The following is a 24,455-nucleotide window of genomic DNA, read 5'->3' as shown; positions in this document are numbered from 1 at the left end:
ACCAACATATATTATAAATATAAAGTGATTTTTATAAATGATTAAATGCGGTTCTCTGCGTAACCTCGGAATATATGAAGAAGCATTTTGTTTGAAATATTCGTTCCTAAGAGTGATGTCATACGATAAAAACGACTGTTTCATAGACGATGACGAGGATAAGAATATTAGTAAATGGTGAGATAGATATACATTCTTTTAATGATTTCTAGAGTAACAACAGCTCTTGAGCTACAAGATTGTTCAAGATAGAAAATATATCAGAAAGAATGTAATTCGTGGTGGAGATTGAAAAATACATCCTTGAATGAAGCAAATTATTCCTTTCAAGGTTTCTCTGTAAAACACCCTCGATGAATTCTTAAAGTACTTCATCATATTTGATCAATTATTCCAATTGTTCGTCGTTACATGACACCACAAGGAAAAATCTCATACCTGGATCCCAAATAAATAACGGTCAACCGTATAATTAGTCACATGAAATAGAAGAAGAATAGAAGGAAGAAAGAAGGTTGTAGAAATACAAATCGAAAGAAGTAAAGAAGAAGATGTATAAACCTGGCTACAACTAAGAACGCATACGTTTTTTATGTACACTTCCATGTCGTGAATTAAAATACGCATAACATATAGACATCTATATATCAGACATCTATATCGTTCGATCGATATAAGATTAAATTGTTGAGTAAATAACCGCGAAAAAACCTAAAAAACTACAAGGAAATAAGAAGCATGAGCTGCCACGCAAAGAGGAGATTGGTATTAGGTTGTTTGATTTGGCGGAGGTTTTCGTGTGATGGTTGTTTTAGGGTTCGGGATACCTTGACACGCTCCAGGTCCACAGCATTCATCATAGTGCCCTGAAAAAACTCCACGGTCGTGTAATGCCTCTTCAGGAGACCCTCCAATTCGAGATCTGGCTCTTTCCTGGAAACACAGATCACTCCTTACGACAATGACGATCAGACCATCGTGTTCGAACAATCAAAACCGTGCATCGGCGCACCGGGTGCCCTTGGCTTCCCCTACTTTGTACATTTCTCTGTGCATTCAGCTCTCTGTTGACAATGAAAACAGTTAACCTCGAAAATTCAATCTTCAATTAATATTCGTATTAACCCGAGTGAGGGAAATTCCGCTTTGAAAATGAAAAATAACGAAAATAAGCGTCAAGTCGACAGGGTCTGATCGTCTTTGTTCGTATAACCGCTGGAAAGCTAATATAATTGGGAAACCTACAGAAATCGGTGAGCCTACACTTACCCCAGTTGTCACATCATTATAATACTACAAGTCATGGTTATTCTCATTTCATGAAAATCATCGATATCGCATGACATTGTTCAATATGACTGCTTATCGGTAACGATTACAGTAGCAGACTTACTTAATTTTGTAGTAATTGGATGTAATTTTGATAGTAATTGGATTTGTATTGTACAAGATCGATCGCATATTTGTATTAAGTTATTCGACAATTAAGATTGGATATGGAAAGAAATGTGTCATCCTGTATAATCGTATAATAATCTGTCTGCAATGTACATAACACTATGCACGTAGGAAAGTACACTGCTAAAAACAATTAGGGGATCCCACTTTGATTTTTATATCGCTATTTGTATCTATATATTCTTTCGAATATAATGCGTGTCTAATAACGATCGTCTTAAATTTAATCGTTATTGTAGTACAATCGATCTAACAAGCCCGTAGAGCTCCTTCATTTGCTTGATTAGTGCAATGAATCTGTTTAGAGCAGCGATCCACTAATTACGTTGAGCAGTCTAATTGTTCTATGTAAGAAAAGGTCAGAGGTTAATGTCTGTTATAGATAGATCAATCATACAGTGGTTCGTTGACCAACATGAGATCAAACTAGGAGAAAAATGCACGAGGTCTTATTAGGTATAGTAAAATATCGGATCGATAACCATACCTATGCAAGAAGACAACTTCCACGTCGACGTCCTCACGATCCTCGTGCAAGAAGTCCTTGAGGAAGTGCGAGACTGATTCGTAGGTGATGTGGCCACACACGACAATATGTCTGCCAACACAACGAACGAATTAGATTCCACTCCCGCTTAAGTACAGACAGTCAAAAATAAAAAAAAAAGATAAAAAAGACTTACAAGCAACTACCATGTGTACACGCTCTATATATAATATACATACATATGTATCAACCGACTAACGATTTCGTTACGTTTTTCTCTCTCTGATTGTCAGCCAGCCGCTTTTCTGCTGTTTCCATTTGCTTTTCTTTCTTTGAACACGTTCCTCGAGAGGGTACACTTGTCGCGATGCCGCTCGAGGGCGTAAATACGGTCAAATGAATCTGCGCGAGAGCAACGCAACCGAGTGAGAAGAGAAAAAAATATGGACATCGTTGAGAACATTTTTTTTTTTTTCGTACACCATTTTAGTCTGCTGCCACAATAACGAATTTCGGCTCGAAGATCCGCGTCGATTGATCGAAAACGATATGTCTGTTCGAATGAAATTTAGAATCAAATTATTCACTTTGCAAACGTTGCGAAAAACTATTGCTTGACAATTAAGAAAAATCGCACGTATTCCCGTTTACTTTTCTTTTATATATGTATAAAATAATATATATATATAGATATATAGATATATACATGTAACGTAGACGTAAATATAAGTAGAACTAATTAATGGACTAAACTTACCAGAACTGCGATAGGAATTGGAGTGAGTCGTTTTAGCCAACTAATGCGATCGAATAATTACGCACACGCGCTCGCGCTAGCGAGCACGCGCGCGCACACACACATACGTGGGTAAATCATCTGTGCTAGACATACAGTTATACAGACAAAAGATAAACATGACAAAAAGAACTGGATGAAATACGTAAGAGTGCAGGCTCGTTGACGTTCGATCCTTGCAATCAAGTTACAAGCACAAGATTCACTTTTTTTTAAATCTCTAGTCGTGTTAATTCTACGTGCGGTGTGAATTAATAATCACATACTCTTGCTAGTACAAAATAACTCATACAAAATACTGCTTAGAGTGACGATAACGTGTTAATTGCATCGAATAAGAAAAAAAAATTCGCCATAGACATTCCATGCCCAATCCTCTCTACTTGATGGCATCTAATGCGAGGCTCATCGTGAACTCAGCAGACACAGGCTGGTTTGCGCGATTATACGATGTTCCACGATTAAACTCAATGCAGACGAACGAGTTCCGCGTGCTTTTCAACAATCTATCGTAATCGACCCACTCACTGCAAATGAACGATGCAACATTGTTGCGATTTCGCAGTGGTAGCGCTATATGATCCAGCATTTTTATATTTTTGCGTTATTATATTTCGTGTGTGTCGCTCTCGTGCGTGTTGCATCATTGAAAATATAATTTCACCAAATCACAAAGCGTCACTGTCGTGAAACCGCACTGTTATATCACTGATTTGACATTATTAAAATATTAAAACATCGTCGTGCTTAAATATAATTGTTATATTTATATTTATGTATATTCGTGTGTATCTACACAATTGTCACGGATCCAGTAAAAAAATCGTTCGTCTGCGTGGAATCTTAATCTGTCATAAAAATATCAAAAAAATAATAAACACACGGATCTTGTGTGCCACTGAATCCAGCATGGGCCAGAACAAATGAATATCAATAATTAGGCCTTACAGATGAGGTTATTCTTTAATCTACTATACGGGGCCGACGCTTTGTTACGTGAATGTCGAAACGTGAGTGTCGTGTATTTATGAGATAAGTTATGAGTATATCGTGTATAATTCCCTAGAATGGAGAGAGTCGCGTGTCGTTCGAGTCCTATTGCCCATGTAGAGAGAACAAATCGAATGTGGAAAAATGTTCGCACGTCGAGTTCGCACAATTCGAACCGTTACTCTTGGCAAGTATTATTCACCGATCGATTTATACATAACTGACGATGCGAACCGGGAAAATCATTTGAAGGAGTATATCTCGTATCGAGCTTGATGCGCTTCTCTATTTGTCTCGCGGTCGAGTGCGTCACAAAAAAATTCGCCGCAAGTTCGTGCCTGTCGGAAAGTTGTGTTTAACCAAGTTTCTCGAAGAACATATTACCGATCTGACGATAAAATCGCATAAATGATAAAAATCAAGCAAAAACTTAACATACACAGTGAATATATTCGACGAGTGACACCTTAATATTGTCACTAAGACGCTGCTCGGTGTATCGAGTAGTACGTGCAACGATCAACAGTACTGCCGTTAATTATTGTCTCTGTGTGCCTATAAGATCAAGATGACTATGAATTATACAGAGTGAGTTGAGATAAATAGATTGCAAAATACCTTTCTCAATAAGAGACGAAAACAAGGGAGAAAAATTCGACGAATTCGCCGTATTGTTGTTTCTCCGGGGATCATTGCTTTCAAAGTTATCCACGTTATCACTGCCTCTAAATAAATCTACAGGTTTCTTTTTCTCGATACGTTTCGACGAAAATCTTTAATCTTCACCATGATACCGTTCGAACGAATCAATCTATCACGAGCCGTTTATTTTTACACCACAGATCTCTTTCAGCAAAAGGAAAAAGCTAACGTGCGAGAAGAGAGGAAAACCTATTATTCCGGAAAACTTGAAAAACCTGAACGTCCAACTGGAAGTCAGAAAAAAACTGAAAAAATAGTTTCTGTATTTTATTAATATTGCTACGTAGAGAAAACGCGTCGTTGCCAAAGGACATCGATTTAGCTCGTTTGTAACTGTATCTTTTAACCTTGTACGTTGGAAATTTCATCAACGTTAGCTACAACATGCAAGGGGGAAAACATATAGATTCATTTAGGAAGAGATTGATAACCTTGGTAACTCTGAAAAAAATATCCATAACAACGACAATCTAGATGTTTTATGGAGCGTATGGTTTATTCCGTGTTGGCTCACTCTGCATACTTGTATGCGTAAATCGTGTATAAGTATATTTTCATTTACATAATTGAAGGAACTCTAATTACCGGTGGTGTTGAGTTTATTGTTTGTCTTACAAAAAAAGCGTAATCCCGCTAACGGAAATTATAAAATGATGTTCAATTTAAGAAGGATGTTATATGTATGGCTATACAAAATCGTCCCTAGTCTAAAACATACGATTGTTGGCCCATTGACAATCCCTTCGTAAAACCTGAATAGCGCGTGACACATGATTAGCAATATATAAGTACATATATGCGTATACATACAGCTTCATATACGTGTATTGATGATATACGTATATAAAGCGTATACAGGGTGAGTCATATAAATTGTTACGCAAAGTAATCTCGGAGACTGTCAGAAACGTAATTCCTTTATTACATTATTATTTAATAAATATTTCGTATCATTGGAAATGCTGTTATTGCATCCGAAGAACAAAAGAAAATTATTTATAACAGTTGTATACTCGAGGCAATTGAAAACGAAGGTGAAGGATATCTTGTACAAAGAATACTCGATAATCAACATAATTAATATGTATATATTTTTACTTATTTTTAATATTTATATATATATAAAGATTTAGAATTTATTAGCTCTTAATAATGGATGTATCGAAATCCGCTAATTTTTAATAATGAACTTATAAAAATTGATCAATTTCTTAGGATATAACATAATGAATATATTAATATTTCATGCACTGCTATAGCTTATTTGATCAAATAAACGCAAAAAAATTACAGATTTAAGAACATATATACGAATAATGAAAAAATTTTTGGGAACTAAATTCCAGAAGAATAATTATACATCTGTAGAATTAGTTATAAATAATAGAAATTTAATTTAGTAATACAATTTAACTATAATGTTTCTACTACTTGGAATAGTTAAAAACATGGAGCATTTCGTTTTCTTCTGTAGTAGATCCAATAACATTATTCGATTCACTACATTTGCATGGGACGAGTCATAGATATCTCGTGAGAAATTATTTGTAGCAATTGTTGCCATAAGCAGTATTTTTTAAACTTTCGATATTTTTATCTCCCAGTTACTAAATATCCGTTATACGTACAACATAAAGACAATACGATAAATCATAGAAAAAATAATTACACTGATGTACTTATTAGTTCCAGAGAAACAAATCTGTAACAATTCACATGGTCCATCCTGTGAGCTTATAATCCAAGGCGGAATTTCACTTTACCACTGTCCTTTCTCCAAGATTTACACGTAAAAACAATAATTAATGCTGTCTAAAACACCAAGGTTATTACACTTAAGTATTGCAACTTTAGGCCATATACATATATATGACCTAAATATTAGTTGAAAATGCAGGGTACATGCTGGGCGTTGACCCTTTGCACTCAGAGAGAAATACAGCTCCAACGTACTTATTTATATATTTTCTGTGCTCTGTGCCACGTCCACGAAACATGATTGTACGAGTGGTGGATATTTGTCGCCAAACACGAACAATTTGACAATTTTATTGTACGATAAAAACACGCACGACGATTGGATACGGAAATCTAATGTCAAGTACATTATGGCATCAAGGTAGCGATACATTCTTCTACGCCTAGGTTATTCGGATGAATTGATCTTTTCACTTGTTATGTAATTGCAGTTAAGAGAATCGTTATTATGTAAACTAGATGAAATTCGAAAAACGAGGAATGCAAATTAATTCATTATTACACAGTCATTGTATCCTTCAAAGTATAACTTTCGTCTTTAATTGAGAATGAAGGATTCAAAATATAAAAAAAAAAAAAAAATAAAATGGGTATAAATTTCTAGTATTTTTAATTAAAATTTCATCCAGATGAATTTCTTTATATACCATTCGCTCCTCGTTGTTCGTGAAGATTCGAGGAAACTAGCGCGATAAAGCCGTATTTGTCCCAAGTGCGGTCAAGTAAACAAACAAGCTAACACCAGTTACTGGGGTATGGTGAATCTGAGATGGTAATTGGACTAGCTGATTGACTGATAGTGTCGGTGGACAAGGGTTGGGGAACTGTGTTCTCGGGGACTGTGGAAGCACGGTTGCATTAACGCTCACTGACAACTAGTTCGAAGAGCCGGTACTGAACTGCAATTCTGCGATTCTAAATCACTGCCTCTATACGTGTATAATATAATATGTGTATATTCATATATTTACTCGCTAATACCGTAAATATATAAATATAATACGTTTATATACTTATAATGCATCATATACGTGTGTATGTAACGCGCGTGCTCGTGCCCACGCGTACGTGTTATGTATATTATGTTTACACGTGTGTTGGGTGTAAATATAAAACGTAACGGGCAATCCAAGGAATTTCTTTTTCAGGCTTGTCGATGTAAAAGATATAGTATTCTATTCTGTGTATCTGTGACAATAGAAACATATCAAGGAGTCGTGTAGGTAATCTGACATCGAGGCAAATGCGATCGTGTGTTAAGTACTTTAGATGTCCAGGTGCATACGGACAAAAAATATATGGCAAATTTCATGACGTCGTGCTGGAGACAGGGAGAGGGCTGTTGTAGGAAGATTCAGGTGTACATCATATACAAGAAGGGGGATAGTATGAACAGTTTGGTAGTAATTAGGACTGCGAAAGGTGACTCAACTCGGGAAAGCTAGTTGGTTGGCTGTGTCTCTCACCTGCGACCTCGCTCGTTCTTCAAAGTGCCGCCATACTTGTTTCGCGTCCCGATCAGGTCAATTATCTCGGGGATACAACTGGCGAATATGGCCTACACCACGTGATAGAACAGAACACAACACTCGCATCAATACACTTGTGTGACAAGGGTGGCAATTTGTATGCTTTATTTTTTTGTTTCTCTTTTTTTTTTACATAAGACTCGGTCATGTTTTCTTTTTCTTTTTTTTTTTTTTTGGTGAGAACCGGTATCGTCTCGTCCAGTCGAAGTGATCGCTAAATGCGTCGTACACAGGTGGTACCTTAGCTAGTTTTTTTTTTTTTTTTTTTTTAGTGGGTTATATTTTTTTTCTGAGCTGGCGAGGGGGAGGAAATTTGCACTTATGACGGAAGTAAGTTTTGGCTCAGCTACCGGGCTGCGCGGCCACTCATAGAGACACGATTGACAGTGCTGTACCGCTATGCGTGCCACGGCCCAAATAGTTAATAGATATGGAAACGAACACGTTCCAAATAAAGGGCGGGGTAGGTAGGCTACCTACACCTAGGTCCTACACTCCTACACCTAGGCCTAACGATAACTACACGTGCCGACACGTCTACCTAGTCCATTGGCAGGTAGCTCGTATGTATTCGTTGAATTTTGCGCGAACTCTTCGATACAACAGGATTCGTTTTCCCTTTTTCTTTCGTTTTTTGTTTCTTTTTTTTCGAGGGTTATATTTCGTTTGACTAGCTCTTCACAATGAAAAATAATCGCTTCTACCTGTCGGTGGATATGTATGAACGTCGATGAACGGATCGAGAAAGTTTTAGAAGAACATTTTCTTTTTTTTCCCTTTTGGGTACAAATCTTTCTTATTTTTCCTTCTTTTTTTGTTTTATTCTGTACGTACGAAAGAGTACAGCAACCTCCTGTGGTACGAGATATCGTATCGAACAAAGCCGTTTTACCGAAACGAAATTTCCAAGGAATTGGAAAGAAGATATTCCTATTTGACGAGGGTACGGTGTCATTGCATGACTCGATATATCGAAGTTATTCTAGTCATTGGCCTCGTGAGATCGAAAGACGCGTTTCAATGTGCACTGTATCGTTGCCGCACGATAGAAAATATTATTGCACTATTCTAATTTTAGTTAGAGAGCAGTTAGCGAGCGATGTTAGCGTCTGATTAGTTTATCACTCGTCTATATTAGCGCTTCACACAATCGATGTAGTCTTTAGAAATGTACGAAATAGCAAAAGTAGACATAGTTAGTATCCTTAGAGTGTCATTTCGGCTATGCCATATTATCGCAAATGTTAATGCGATTCTCTTTCTTCCTCTTCTCGAAGCGATCATAGGATGTTCTCGATGTATGTGTCCACTTCGAATATGATAAACTGTCGAACTCGAATGACAATTTCGAAGCTAGTGCACGTCCTATGATTCTACAATCTGTTTTATATTCTTTTCTCTTTTTTTAAGAAGAAAAAAATCGTCGATCGGCCTCTTTGGATTTATAAAATAAATTTATTGAGTCAGGTGTATTATGGTCGATGAATGAAAGATTCCTTCGCCAAAAAAGAGATACTATTGCTTTTTTTCAAACGTTCATTTGTACGATAGATGGAAAATTGATTAAATGATAAACTTGATGTTATAAAGAATTTACGTAGACAATATAAAACAGTTTATAAGTGTGTGATGTTAAGATGAAGCTGTCATTATAATATTACTTAAAATTTATAGCGATGATAACAATTAAATTCGATTAATGATGTACAAAAGTAATTATACGTATGTATTAAATTCAATTCGTTATATGAATTCATTATGTAATGATATATATATATATATATATATATATATCATAAAATCGTAGTTATATAAGGGAAATTTGATCAAGATTCATTTCTAGAATTATCTCAACCTTGGCTTAGATCTTTCATTTGTTCAAATTAACGATACATCTTCGAAATAATCAGTTTTATTAAAAAATTTAATACAAATATCCATACTTTCTTCTATGTCGACCATGTAAAATAGCAGTTCTCAATCAACATATTGCAAATGTACAAAAATGTTTATGAAATGTTTCTGAAATGAAAAACAATATATAATACAAAAGATTTCAGAATATTGTGCATCCAAAAATATATAAGTTTATATACAATATTTCAGATGTAAAAATAATAGATCATGAGTGATGATGAAAGAACCATTTCTTATCTAATATACATATTTAATTTCACTTTATCTGTATAGCAAAATTAACATAATTTGATTAAAGTGCTCGATAATGTTGCCCATGACACACTTGTAAATGTGATTATAAAAAGTAAAATGATATCGAACATATTGTCTACTAGAGAAAAGAGCACTTTCTTCATTGTTTATTATATTATTGATAACCTTAATGTAAATGATAGAATTTCGAAGTATCTTCCATAGTATAATTATATCTTCGAATGACATATATACGTTCACACGTATCAATACACTTGAGAACCGCTAATTAAAATTATGCACGTCGACTGATAGAACAGGCCAATAGACGATCGATCTCGACGACTAATTATCAAGAAAAGAAGCGTGCGTCTGCGGCAACGAAGTCTGTGAGCGTAATCGCGTTATAATACATCGCAAATTATTCTTTTTTCCTTCTTCCTTTTCTGATTAACGATATATTCGAAAGAAGAGTGTTTCTTGGGACATGGGCTAGTGTCAATCTATGCGTGTATGTTGTCTCTTTCCCGCTTTCCTTCTGCTCAGTGGTGCATGTCTGTGTGAATAAATATCCGTATATGTACGTACTAGCACTTCTATGTATATGTATACACACATGGAAAAAAATACATGTAATGTATATATAATACAATATGTATCATATATGTACGTCCATACACGAATAAATATTTGAATGAATAAAAAAAAAAAAAATGAGAAAAGAAGAAGAAAAGAAAAGGTATATGTATATGCATAAACACATATAACGTGTTAACGCGATGATTGTGATGGATATTATGAATCTTTTTTTAGCAATTCTCTCTCGTGTAAATACTTTTTGAAAAAAAAATTCTTGAAGTCGCTGCTATGAGTGTTCCCCTGTCCATATGAGACTGCATACACACATCGTATATAATACGTATCGCATATAATATACGTGTATGCATATGCATGTAATTTGTCAAAGAGAAAGAAAGGAAGAGAGAGATAGAAAAAGAGAAAGGGAGATAGATCTTTCGATGTGGCTGAAACTAGAGGCTATCTATGTGCCTGAACAACGAAGTAGGATAATGAGTAAGCGTTCCACGGGAAACGACGGGAAGGCTGTTCAATATATGGTTTATAACCATTTTTCGATTTGCAATCCATTATTTTCTCATTAAATCCTTTAAATACGTACTCGTACAATTTAAGACCGACTAAATATCGATATATTCGGAAAGAGTTGTATATTGCATAGAATTTCGCCATTTTGAAATTTAAGATCGTGGTATCAAAGAGTTATATCCAAACGATAGTAAGTCCAAATAAAAGACGATGATACGCGAACAAAGATTAATACAATTATAGTTTAATGTCTCGTAAACTTTGTAAAAAGTATTCTTCGTTATTGAAATCGCTTAAGTATCGATATAACAAACATCATAACGTGTATATGTATGTATGTATGCATATACCGTGACGTATCTACGTTAACTTAATAAAAGATTACAAGGAAAAAAAGAAACGCAAGTATGTTAGACCGAGCTCGATTAAATAACTTCTAAATAATTTACGTTCAAAGGATCAACGATAAACCATGCTTGGTTACTTGTTCTACTCTTATTATCATGCGAACACGAACAAGCGGATAGAGAGTGTTCCGATCTCGTTCACGCGTTTCGCTGGCCGATTCAGTCTCACAGTACATACGCCTTCTCCGCGTTAGGCCCGTTCGACGCCAAAAGGTAAGCATTGTCTGTGTTGCGTTGAGTGTTCTCGCAATTATACGTGCAATTTCTACTAGTAAAATCCCTAAAGAGCAGCCGCATGTGCCTACGCCTGCACCACCCTTCTACTGCTGCGTTCTAATTCAAGTGCCAAGTATTATATCTTATATCAAGCCAGAAAAAATCGTGTCTCGATCTGACGATGTGAGGCTTCTCCTTTTCGCTCGTGCGTCGAGTGAGAAAAACCGTTCCTTCTCTAACAGGCCATTCCGCGACGGGTTTCTTCACCCTTGGAAATTCTACAGGCTAGCCAAGAGCACTAACGCATGCCACCAAGAAACTCGGTTCGTGAATAGAGAGGGATAGGTAGAGTAGATAGATAGAAATAGAAATAGAGAAAGAGAGAGAAAGAGAGAAAACAAAAATTGCCCACGAGTCGCTGATACTTTTGGGATTTCTTTAACCGCAAGATAGAAATTTCATGATAAAATTTCTCCTACTTTCTTAGCCTGTATTTTAATCGTATTACAGTTAATCGATTAATGTTATGCCTCGGTTATGTTTAAAAGTATCAGCGACATTCGCAACCCGCTGCTTCACGATTCCTCCTTTCCATTCCGTACCATTCTACCGATCACCTGAACTTCACGATCTTCCCAAAAGATCTACGGTCCCACACTACTTCAATAACCATGGTATCTCGATTCCGGTACGACAAATACACCGCTCGAAAACGTTTATTGAGTTCCCTAGGACAAACTGGAACATTGATCGATACAAAAGAAGAGAGATTATTTATTCTCTCGGACAATCGGAATGGCTTAAATAAGATACGTTCCGCGTCATTGAAGACGCTCGTAGATCGAGGAGTATAATATCCCGAATTTGCAGTTTCTTAAATTTTGTTCCTTTTATCGAAGAGAACGTATATATATATAACGATGGAGTATAGAAAATTCATCGTTGCGTCGATCATTGTGCTTTTTCTCAAGAAATAGCGAATAGTTTAGAAAAAGTCGAACGATCATTTTCCTGTTTCGATCGATCTGCTTGACGTAATAATATCGAGGTTGCATAATTCGTTTGATAATATTCGATTGACAATGTCGAGCAATCCCTATCACTGGTATCATCGAGTTTTCCATGATGGCGTAAAAACTGATACGATCGAACCCAGTAAATAGTATCGAAAAACCCCAACTAATCGTTTCCTGTTGATTAATCGATACAAAGATCCTCACGCTGACATATCACGATCGTATCGGTAACATATGTGCACTGTTTAGTGATTCATCATAGTTTCGAGACAGCGTGTAACACGTTTCTAAGTGACGATGGAGAATATTGGTAGATTAAAAGCTCTTTCCCTTGAATCTCATTGCTTCTTCGAATATAATACTTTAAGTCAGACCCATTTTCATATTTCTCTCAATTAATTATTGAGACTATGCATCTTTTATAAAGTATGAAAAATATAAGCATTAGAGTGGATATATAGAAAGAAATGGATTATTGCAAGAATGTCTCGTAGTTTTAGTATTGAGAATATACTTATAGTAGCATAAAGGGACGATGTTTAAATTTTTCATCGTTTTAATCTTCAGTTCTTGGAAGTCACTCAAAAGGTAGTTAGGATAATTTCATTATTTAATAAAACATTTTGGTCCTGCTTGAAGGTTTAGTTAAATGAAGTTTAATTGTATTTATATTGAACTAATACTGATTCAATAATTATGCATAAAAAATAGGAGATTACAACATAATAATAAAGAAAGGTTAATATACATTGAGATACACAACAAAGTAATAAAAAAGAAGTTATAAATGTTTTATGTAAAGCATGTTAAGTGTAAAAAGAGTGGATATACATTTATATGTATGTACGTTGCTTCAGAGTATCTAATGTTGCATGATCACCTTAAAAGGAACTATATAAATTCATATATCGATAAGTCGATACAATTAAAAGTCTGGTTTATTTCTACTGACCCATACAAGAAATATTTTTCACCAATTTTCTCTACCTTTGCTTAGAAAGTATCTACAGCTTCTCCTAATTGAAAAAGAAATCATCTTATATATACATATATAAGATAATTATATATATACATATATGATTATATATATTATATATATACAGTGGATTTGACAATTTCCATTCACCTTACCGACACTCCTTCGACAGAATAATCAAATTTATAACCAAATTGACAATTTACATTCAATAAAGAGTAAAACAATTATTAAAATATATTGTACAAGATATTATTACAAAATAATTATGTAAATAACTTCCCCCTTTGTTGAGAAATTATTTAACCGTCGATCGAGGCTTTGGTTGTTATTTAGAACAAGTGAAAGACTGGTCGATTAACGTATCGAAATCAGCAATTTTATACTAATTCTCTACAAAACCTCTACAACAAAATATAGACTTAAAAGTACACGATATAATAAATTTGATTAATACATAAATAATATACGAATTAAGAATAACTATCTGTGATTAAACAAAAAATTAATCATGAATTAAAATAAATCACAAAATCAAAAACGATATATACAATATACTTCAATGACCTGGTTCTTGTTATTATGTTGCTTAAAATATTAACTTGTTTGGAAATAAATTAAAATAAGTTTGTGAGTTTGTAACAATGAGAAAATAAACATTGTGTATTTGCAACAATGAGAAAAGCGATATTTTATAAATTGTAATAAATGAAGCAATAGTAAAAACGCTGTCGATGCAGCCAATTTATATTCAATATCATAATCAAGAATGCATATATGCGTAGTATACGTAATTCAATAAATTAGAGTAAGATGTGCTGAAAATTTTCAATCCATTGTATATGTAACAAAAAAGAAAAAAGTGAAAGAAAAATTCGCGTGATTGAATGATCGACCAATCGGTGTTTATTCAAACGAGAACCAAGTCGTGGAAGATTTTCATTACACGCAAATCAACGTTTTCATGCCGAAGCAATCGACGATCTATCCTGTTACGCAATTAAAAGCAGAAGGATTGCCCGATCCGACGTGAAAAACAATGGCGGAAAACAAAATCAAACGAACAATACGCAGCGATGAAACAAATTGTATAACAAAAAGAGGAAAATATATCCGCGCCTTATTTAAACATATATATATATATATATATTGAAAAAAATCGGAAGAAAAAATGAAAATTCGTCGACGAATCGGTAAAAAGGAACAAGAATGTACAAACTACAAAATCTCGAATCCGTGCGGTGAGGCAGTCATATACATATTACCATGTATATATGTATATATGTATAACAAATGTATATATAAAGATTCAGAAAGATAAAGAAAGAGAAAGAAATAGAGAGAGATGCAACAGTAATATATTGATCTCATCTACTATAGTGTATATAAACATGTGTGTATAGAACAATAAAAAACTCGTGTGTGTACTTTTCTTTTTACAAAAGTCCAAGCATACCAGCACGTGTTACCAAGATATATTTGCTAATTTGGTAAAAGGTGGGTAAGAAAAGCGGTGAGAGTCAGCACAAGGTTACGTTAAATAAACGGTGAAAGAAATGGTTTTTTAAAAAAGGGTAATAGTGATCTCAGAAAATTTGGGATGCCATGTTTTCTAACAGTTACGGACCAGGTATAGTGAAGGTGAGGGATATTTACGCTAGTTAAAAAATTACTCTGGATAGCAGTTGCGATTCCGTTTATATCTTGACAAAAAAGAAGATCCAAAATCAAGGAATGTACGTACCACATGATCTCTTTCGTCAACAAATATTGAAAGGATAAAATAATCACGAATTAATTAAAAAGTCAGATTTCTATAAACGATGCTAACAAAAAGTTTCTTCGATCGCATTCTTCGAAAAATAGATTACGCGAAAAATTCACTCAAGTATCTTTCTCTTTTGTATTGAAAGAAAGAAAATATCGCACATTATCAAAATTCCAATGTTCTTTCCGAGTAAAAATCTTATCGTCAGCATCGTCCTCGTAGCTTTAAAAAAACTCCCGAGCAAATTTAAAATATTCGATTTACAACGTTAATTTTTTGCCCGTTGACGGTTCCAATCGAAAGGAAAAATATTTAAAAAAAAGCGATAAACGAGTCACTTTGCTATCCAGATAGTCTTCGCTCCTCCTCGCAACTATGTGACTACAAGGATAACAGTTCAGGGACTAGTTTCAAGGGGTGTCTTTGGCTGGCTTCCACGTAGGTGGATATCTGGGATACCTGCGTCCACGCTCGCGCTTGTACTGGCCACCGTACTTGCAGCGGTTCGCGGCGAGCTCCGTGATCTCTGGGATCCAGCTGGCGAACACCGCCTACACACCCACAATCATCCGTTGCCGTCAGAACAGAGCCCTAGCCTGAGTTTTCTGGTTTATTTCTTTTGTTTTATTTATTTTCTTTATATTGCATTTGCATTTGCATTAGCATCTGCATTTGCACTTTTGTAATTTGTATTTTGTACTTGTATCTGTATTTGTTTGATTCTTTTCATTTTTTTTTTTTTGTTTCGTCAGTGTGTGCATTGTGCATATGTATCGTTACATTCGTCTTCACTCGCATTCATTTTATGATTATCACAGTTTTCATCTCCTGAACGCCTCTTTAGAACGCCTAAAACGAAATACACGCTCGCAACGCTTCACTCTCTGCTCAATCGCTTGCGACTACCCACGGAAGTGATCCTCGTTTTGTAACGTTTGAAGGGAGGCTAGCGAAAGATTCGATCCCTTTCAAGTTAACTTCCGAGAATGAGATAATTCTGAGATGCGTCAGATCACTGAAAAAGCAATCTGAATCTAATAATCGGCGTAGAACTTAATCGAATCGTTGGTTCAACAATTAAATGGGTTATTGTAACTGTTTCATTCAGAATCACTTAAGTTCCGTTTATTTTTGTTCGTTTGAGGCTCCCAGATTGACGTTCCAATTTTTATATTGAGATATCTATATTGAGATTGGGTTAGGAATTTTAGATCGTGGAATTTCAGTTATTTCGAAAGAAGGTAAGGATTTTCGGAATTGTGAAACAGTTACTATCACTTTGTGAGGTTATTCAAGATATTAAGGTTAATCAAAGTTTGATTATAGAAGTGGAATATTAATGAACAGTTGGCTGAATGTGACTTTCAACCCCGTAACGAAGATACCACTTATTAAAACGCTTAAATAGAAATCGATAATTATTTTGGAAATGTGGCTAAAAGAACATATTATTAACGTGTTGTTAATAGATGTTTTTGTTCGTTGCAAGAGATATTAATTATAGTACCTAGACGAACTCTACTCGTCAAACGAAATCTGGCTCGATTTTGTTAATGTACACAATGGAAGCAAACTTGTTATCTTGTTACTCAATCTTATAGTAAAAATTTGAGTTTTCGATATAACAATTATATCGACTTACATAGAACTAGGAATAAAAGTTTAAAATACGCCCTAGTTTCTGTTAAACAGATTTTAAAATAACTGTCATATCAATGGAGTATATTTTCAACTTTTCCACGTGATAAGCACAAATAGCTGAAATTAAATGTAATATGCCAGATAAATTGAAAAACCACGATAATAACATTCTCAATACTCGAAATTGCTTCACAGAAAATGAAGTTTCTAAACAGTTAACAATTTCGTTTTATTGTTTTCCACGTGATTTCAATCTAAGCCAGGTCTCGTTCAAATATCGTTTTTCAACCTGCGACACGTAGCTTGACGCGTAGACATTCGTCGTCCATTCTAAACACCTCAATTGATTCCCACATACTTTACATACACTCTTTGTTCGTGTGTGTGAATGTAGAAGAAAGTGATACTGAATTAAGTAGCTTTGACTACACCACTCACGAGTAAAATAACAATAACTTTATCAAAACCACAATATACGACATGGATAACGTAAATCAGAAAAAATTATAACATTTAAAAAAAGAAACGATATTTTACTGCACGTAATATCGTTATTTCATAAATAAACGATCAATCACATTTCCCAAAAAATAACATGAATCCACTATACTACCCTAAAGATACAGTGTCGTTAGTTTCTCATATGTTATTTTATAGTCACAGTGCGATGATCCTTCGAGTACATCACTCTAATTAACAGCATTTTTATACGATAACGACGTATGTTTCCTATTGAGAAAGAAACAAGCGTCGCACGAAGCTTCGTAAAAATTTCAGACTTCAATTAACTGGCATGCAGGCTCTATTGTAGCGTGTGATGTGGACAACTTACAACCACAGGGTGGAGCACAATTGCGTTGTACAACAACATTTCTGCGATGACATCGTCTGTCGTCAAGAGTGCTCGTACGTGAATAAAAACATAATGGTATTGCCCTATATAAAGGAATACAGGGTAGAAAATAAACGAAAAGTGGAACGAACATTTTACATCGTGTATCGCACTTTGGTCATATATGAAAATGTATATAGGAGTTCTGAATCGTGTGTTTTTAGCATCCTTCGATAGGTTTGACTTCAACGTTTCTTAATAAATAAATTGACCGATATAGTCGATCTTGAGATTTCTTAATAAATAAATCAGATCCGCAAAACGCGTACGGATATTATTCTTATTGATAACTCGCGAAAAAGAAACGAGAAAAAAAGAAACGCCAAAGAAATACGATGTAAGTGATATTGGTCAAACATTTTCGTTTACTAAATGGATATTATGTATCTTGAGTGAGTTACATGACTATGTTTGATACTAGTAAGCGATATTTTTTGTATTTTTCAATTCTTTTAAATTGTTAAACAAAGAGAAAAAATACGATGCAAGTGATATCGACTATTGATGTAAGTCGAAAAGTACGATGAAACTACTGCTTGCTACTTTAATATTACAATGCTCAAGTGAATCATGACTCTTTGTATACACTAGAATAAGATTACTTTTATTAATATAAAATTTCATCGAGTATCACCACAAAGTTAGTGTATTCTATGCTAAAAATATCAGTTAAGGGCTACTCTAAAAGCATTTATAAATGAAAATAATAAAAACTCCGTGAACCTCACTTTTTCATATCGAATATTTCTATAGAATAACACATTTCGTTATAAAACAGCTACTGCTCTCCGTATGTAAATAGATACGATTTATTTTAATAACATAGGTCCTTCTATAGAGTGCACAAAACTTTCCTAAATGATTATAATACTAATAAGCGATATTTCTTATATGTTTTAAAATCCCTAATAATAAAAAATTAGGTAACCCTTAAATAACAGATTAATAAGTAAATTAATCTTGCTGCTAAGTCACGAGAAAATTATCCAAAGTAAGAAAGGAACAAGAAATAAAAAAGAAAGAAATACGATGTATGTAAGTGATGTTGGTCAAGCATAATCGCTTACTAACTTAAAATTATGTATCTCGTGTGAATTATATGTCTAATTCTAGTACTAATAAGCGATGTTTTCTTTGTATAATATACATGATCCTACGTTAGAGGTAGCAGACTAAAGTGGCAAACCGTGCAATCTTGGCAAAAGGTGTGCTCTTGTTATAACTCTTGTAAAAGTAGATCAAACGCCGAAGAAAATTCGAGGAACATTGCAGACCCTTCGTATTTCCTCCAATTTATTTCAACAAAACTTTTGCACCACATACTAGTAAGATTATAAAAATGATGGAAATTCGTTCGAATATAAATAAGTGAGATGCGAATGCATTAAAATACACCAATGCCGAGTGCTCGAGCAACCTATCGATGAACCTTGTTACATCAGAACGAACAAATCCGATCGATAATACAAAGACATGCGAGAAAAGAACTGATTGAAAAGATTTCATGCTTCTCTTGATAAATTTGTGCGCTGCAATCCCTCGTTTCGACGTTTCTTTAAACGTAATAACTATTGCACGGTGAATGATCTCAATAATTATGGATTATATTGTAACATTGACCTACAATATAAAAGATATTTTCTGTAGTTTACTTTTTTTCTCATCCTCCATGATTATTTCAATTTATGAAATATTACATATTTGTTACGACCCTATGTTAATCGAATCCCGATTTTTAATATATATTTCATTGGAAATTTTATCTTCTTTAATAATACTACATCTTTCTTACAATTACGATCCCCTAAAAGTATGACCTTTATCCTGGCCTTGGTTAAAATTTTTTAAATTAATATAAGTCTGTAATAAATTAGTAAGTCACTATTATTATTAGAAAACCAAACTCAACAATAATAATACTAAATTATGTATTTACTAGAAGCCTTCCTTTAAAGATATATACGAAAATTTTTTCATTTTCAATGTTTCACCATTATCTGCTCATGTTTATAATCTCTAGATAATACTTTTCCATAAATTGGAACAATTCTGGGGCATGGGAACAAAAGATTCCAATTCATTAGTTTTCGTCCCGATATGTCGACAATCATATTTGAAATTTTTAGTTTTTATTTACGGTACTATACTTAGAAACACTATATTGAATTAAATTTCGGACTATAATGTAGGATATCTCACGTTTGAAAAAATTATTTTCACCTAGATGTAAAATCAATTGATTATTTTGATACATGTGTACACAACAAAGAAAAACTTTTCCTCTTTCTGCGTGTAAAACGTATATTGTTGATGTATTGTCAGTAAGAATAACACGAATCGAATCAGCTACGTCGCTTCTCTGATGCATCAGCTCCTTCGATTGTACGCCAATGTTACGTTTCAATTCTCGAAAATGAAATTATTTCACTGTTGCGTATCCTTTCAAATCATTGAATTAATTAATGAATTGCGTGTTTCGTGTAATTTCATGGAATCTCATTTCCAAACAAGAGATTGCAAAATGGTAATGATCCGTTCAATTTCTCTTTTCGTTGTGCACGAGTATCGTACAATTTTTTAATTATTTTTCATAAAAATGAATCTCATAAAATTTCAGTAATGACAAAGAAATGACAAGGAAACGTTCTGCTGCCAGAATATTCAAGCTACCTCCGATAATTCAAAGATAAATTGTTTCAAGCAAAAGTTTATTATTTTGAAATTTCAACTTTCGGAAATATATATTTTTTCGTAAGAGGGTGAGATCATTTTGTATAGCGTCAACTAAACATAACGCAACAGTGAAACTCACGATTTTATAAATATATAAAATTACTATATTCTATCCAATGATTTTAATTTTATAATTCGACAAATTTGAAACTCATTAAACGATGTGTATTTAAGTTTTTTGTATATACGCATATTTAATCATAAAACTGTATTGGATCTTCCACCGTGATAATTGAAATAACTTCGTTCGCTTGAAAAGAAAAGGGAACGCGGAGAGTGATACCACATTTACAAATGCGACATTTCTGAAACGTCAAAGTCCGCATAATCGCGTCAGCTATAACGAGCTTCTCGGCACTCTTCGTTCCTTTCACTTTGACTAGTTTATAGTTGTCGTGTTCGCAAGAATACCAGAGACATACTTCAATGTGTATCAATGTATTCATCGATTATTTCACCAATTCTGTCCGAGAAATTCCAATCTTTATTTTAAAGCTTTACAACATACGAGTTTACATGATTGAAAGTTCTAATTCTTCAACAGATTATACATTTTAACAGATTATAAACAACAGATATAAATTTTAGAAAATGTTACGATAAATCTATGCGTATTCTTTAAGCGTGTGTTTTAATCCGCGAATAACTATTTTTAACTTAAATATTTTTCAACTAATTTATAATGTATATATAGGATAAAGATTACAGTAAAATGAACAGAATAAAAATTACGATATAACATGTTAGAAATATGATGACAAGATTAAAAATAAAATATAAAAGCGTAGAAAGTAAATTTGCAGCACATTTTTTGAGACACGAATTTTACGGATACTTGTAAATTTTTCTACTTAAATTAGAATATCCATGGTTTACAAAGTACACACATACAAATCACAAATTACAACGATCACCAAGAAGTTTGCAACGCGTGTAAAAATTTATCACCAACCTCATTTTCTCAATTTGTACCACCTGATTATTTACGCGAAAAGATTTCAGAAATTCTCGTCACAGACTTAATGAGATAACCCAGAACATGATACACGAAGGTATGTGACAGCGTCTATGCAAGAGTATGTTGGTGTGTTTCTAATGCACATGTAATTACGATATAGCAATGAACTATTGTAAGGGCGTATGTAACTAACCACGAGTTATATGTATAAATATATAAAATGTGTAAACGTGTGTACATACAATATGAAAAGATTAATCAAGTATATATACATACTGAAAGTAAAAGAACAATGTTAATAGACAAAAAAAGACAGGATTGAAGGATGTAATTATATAATAATACCTCTTTCCGTGTTCCCGCTTGTATTCGCCGCTGTACTTGGACCTACTGCCTACGAGCTCTATTATCTCAGGTATGCTACTAGCAAAAATTGCCTGCAAATAGAAATCATAACTAGAAAACGCTATGCCACTACGAACCGTTACAAACAAACTGGGTCATCTATGTATGGTTGCAATGTACAGCAGAGGCTTTCGCCAGATATATATACACGTTCGCTGGATCCTCGGATTACGTGGTCACAGCAGAACGAGAGAAAAAAAAGAAGGAGGAAGGGTAGGTTTTTGGAAAAGAGGGGATTAAAAAGGGAGGAACACATAGGAGATATGGTTCAGGGGCAACGACCTGCGTTCTCCTACTCCGTATGCGCGCGCCTCTCATTGTTCTTCAGCAAAAAATCCCGACCAGTTTGTTATACCCGTACTCATATCCAGCTACGGATGCTTGGCGACTTCTGGATTAGCGTTGGTCGTCATCGAAAATGCACACTCCACGCTTCTGATTAACCTACGACACGATTCTACGGGAAATTGATTTTGCGAATGTTCCGATCTCGTTCAATTTGATCAAAGTTTGACGTTATCGTTATCGTCTTCGACTCGGTTTCCAAGTTTGATTGGTTGAAACTTCACGAATACTTAGAAAATATTAAGTTAACGTTAAAAAAGATATTGATCTTTATTAATCTTCTAGTTCTTGCGTGTTTGATGGATTGGTTATAATTTAGTGATTTGGTTTTGCCTTTGATGTTGGTTTTGGTAAATTATAATTCGGATGTTGGTTTTGGATTTGGTGGGTTGGTTATAACCTGGATCTTGTTTTGGGTTTTGGTAAATCGATTAGAATTTGGATTTTAGGATGGATTTTAGAAAACTGATTACAATTGTTAGCTCATTCTTATAGCTTTCTTTTAATTTATTAGGAACTATAATTTTGAAAAAAGTGTTTGAAAATTCATTTGGAGCAAAGTCAATTTCCCTTCTAATTATTACGTTTCTAATGTGAATTCTGGAAAATTCTATTTCTTCGATATTCGAGCGAACAACTATTCGCATAAACCTATGTAACTTCATTGTAGCATCACTGATACAAGTGTATTATTATATATGAATAAGATGAACGGAATTTGTTGAAATAGTATGACAGTGTATATGTAAGTAGATGCTTTTGCCGAAATGTAATAGTAACGTGTTAGCAAGTAGTCATAACTGCGAGGAAATGTTACAACAGTTTGAAATTGTAGAAATACAAATATTTTCTGTGCAGAGTATTAGAAAAGATAATTATTCAAGTACATTGCCTATTGCAAATATTTTTACATAACGAAAAGCATACTTTTGTTTGTTATTATACAATAAAATTATTTTTATTTTATTATTTTTTAAAAATATATTTGTGTCAGACCATTCAATTAAATGAATTCAGAATCTATGTAGAATTAATTCAAACTGATTTACTTTTAATGTGTGTATGTATATGAATCTAGAAATACACATAGTTTGGAAAGAATCTCGCACCGATATTTTCTTATATTCTTATAAGATCGAAAGAAATAAAGCTAAAAATTGAAGATAAACTATTTGAACTTCCTACTAGAATTTCATCTAATCGTACTCACTACAATATTTATTTTTCCTTTTCCATTTTCACAAGCAATTTTTAACAAAAGATATTTTTTTAATACTCTGCTTAATAGATCCTATATACAAGAACGTGTAAATATGTACATGTAATAATAGATACACAATGATGGATCAATTTTATGATATGTACAGTGAAATCGGAAAAATGGTTGATTTACAGAGGAAGCGATACTTTAGGTACAGGTAAAGGTAGTCGAAAATAAAATTGCACATGCTGAAATATTATTTCGTGAAGCGAAGAAAGGTACGAAGGGAAGATCGTGTTACGTTATTAGACATCAAGCAAAAGAATAGAAATCGGGAAAGCTTGTTGAGCACTCTGTCTCGATCAGTATCATTACACATAAGCAAACATTTAAAATCGTTATTCATGCAAATATACGGCATAGCATAGCAGACCCCTACGTTTGCAGATCAGAGAAGAACATTTGCATCGAAATGATTAAATTCGAAATTCGCCAAAAGTCATGCGTTTGATCGATGCAGTTTCTATAAGTGATTTTACTGTAGAGGTCTGCAACGAGGGAAGCGCTACATCATACTTGCAATTTGATTACTATCTCTAGAATCTCTATTCGTCATAATAATAGTAAAAGAATCAACGAACCACTGTGAACATTTTGTTAGTTTGATTTTGTTAATTGATTCTCAGAGAGGTAAGAACTTTTGGCCGAACCATTAAGAAACCTCATAGTGCTCCCTTCGATTTATTTTAGTCATGTAGTGAGTAAATCACACGTCAGGCAAATTCATCGTACATGTCAAACAACTAAAGACACTGCGGTTAAAGAAAATCATAGTGAAATACAGTAGATAGGAGATATTTCTATGTCGAATTTTATTGCAAAACAAATTTCGACAAAGTGAAATTCGATCGAGATGTCT

General features: G+C 33.9%; 1 protein-coding gene across 50 annotated transcripts in view; it reads right to left on the bottom strand.

The window, feature by feature from the left end:
* Positions 1–24,455, bottom strand: part of LOC117231902 (calcium-activated potassium channel slowpoke) — a 105,406-nt gene that overhangs the window by 42,691 nt on the left and 38,260 nt on the right. For 40 of the 50 annotated variants that reach the window (XM_033490787.1, XM_033490804.1, XM_033490822.1 and 37 more), the window contains exons 6-7: positions 21,931–22,022; positions 1,946–2,056 (exon numbers count right to left, since the gene is read on the bottom strand). In XM_033490787.1, coding sequence (XP_033346678.1) covers positions 1,946–2,056; positions 21,931–22,022 — 203 coding nt within the window. Of the gene's footprint in view, positions 1–827; positions 934–1,945; positions 2,057–7,657; positions 7,750–15,820; positions 15,913–21,930; positions 22,023–24,455 lie in introns of all 50 variants that reach the window. The other 10 variants (XM_033490815.1, XM_033490791.1, XM_033490812.1 and 7 more) reach the window with 5 other exon arrangements.

This window comes from Bombus vosnesenskii, unplaced genomic scaffold (assembly GCF_011952255.1).
Source record: "Bombus vosnesenskii isolate JDL3184/JDL3185 unplaced genomic scaffold, Bvos_JDL3184-5_v1.1 scf7180000013275, whole genome shotgun sequence".
NCBI lineage: Eukaryota > Metazoa > Arthropoda > Insecta > Hymenoptera > Apidae > Bombus > Bombus vosnesenskii.
Note: the sequence above shows the minus strand (reverse complement) of the source record. Positions and strands in the feature narration are given on the sequence as shown.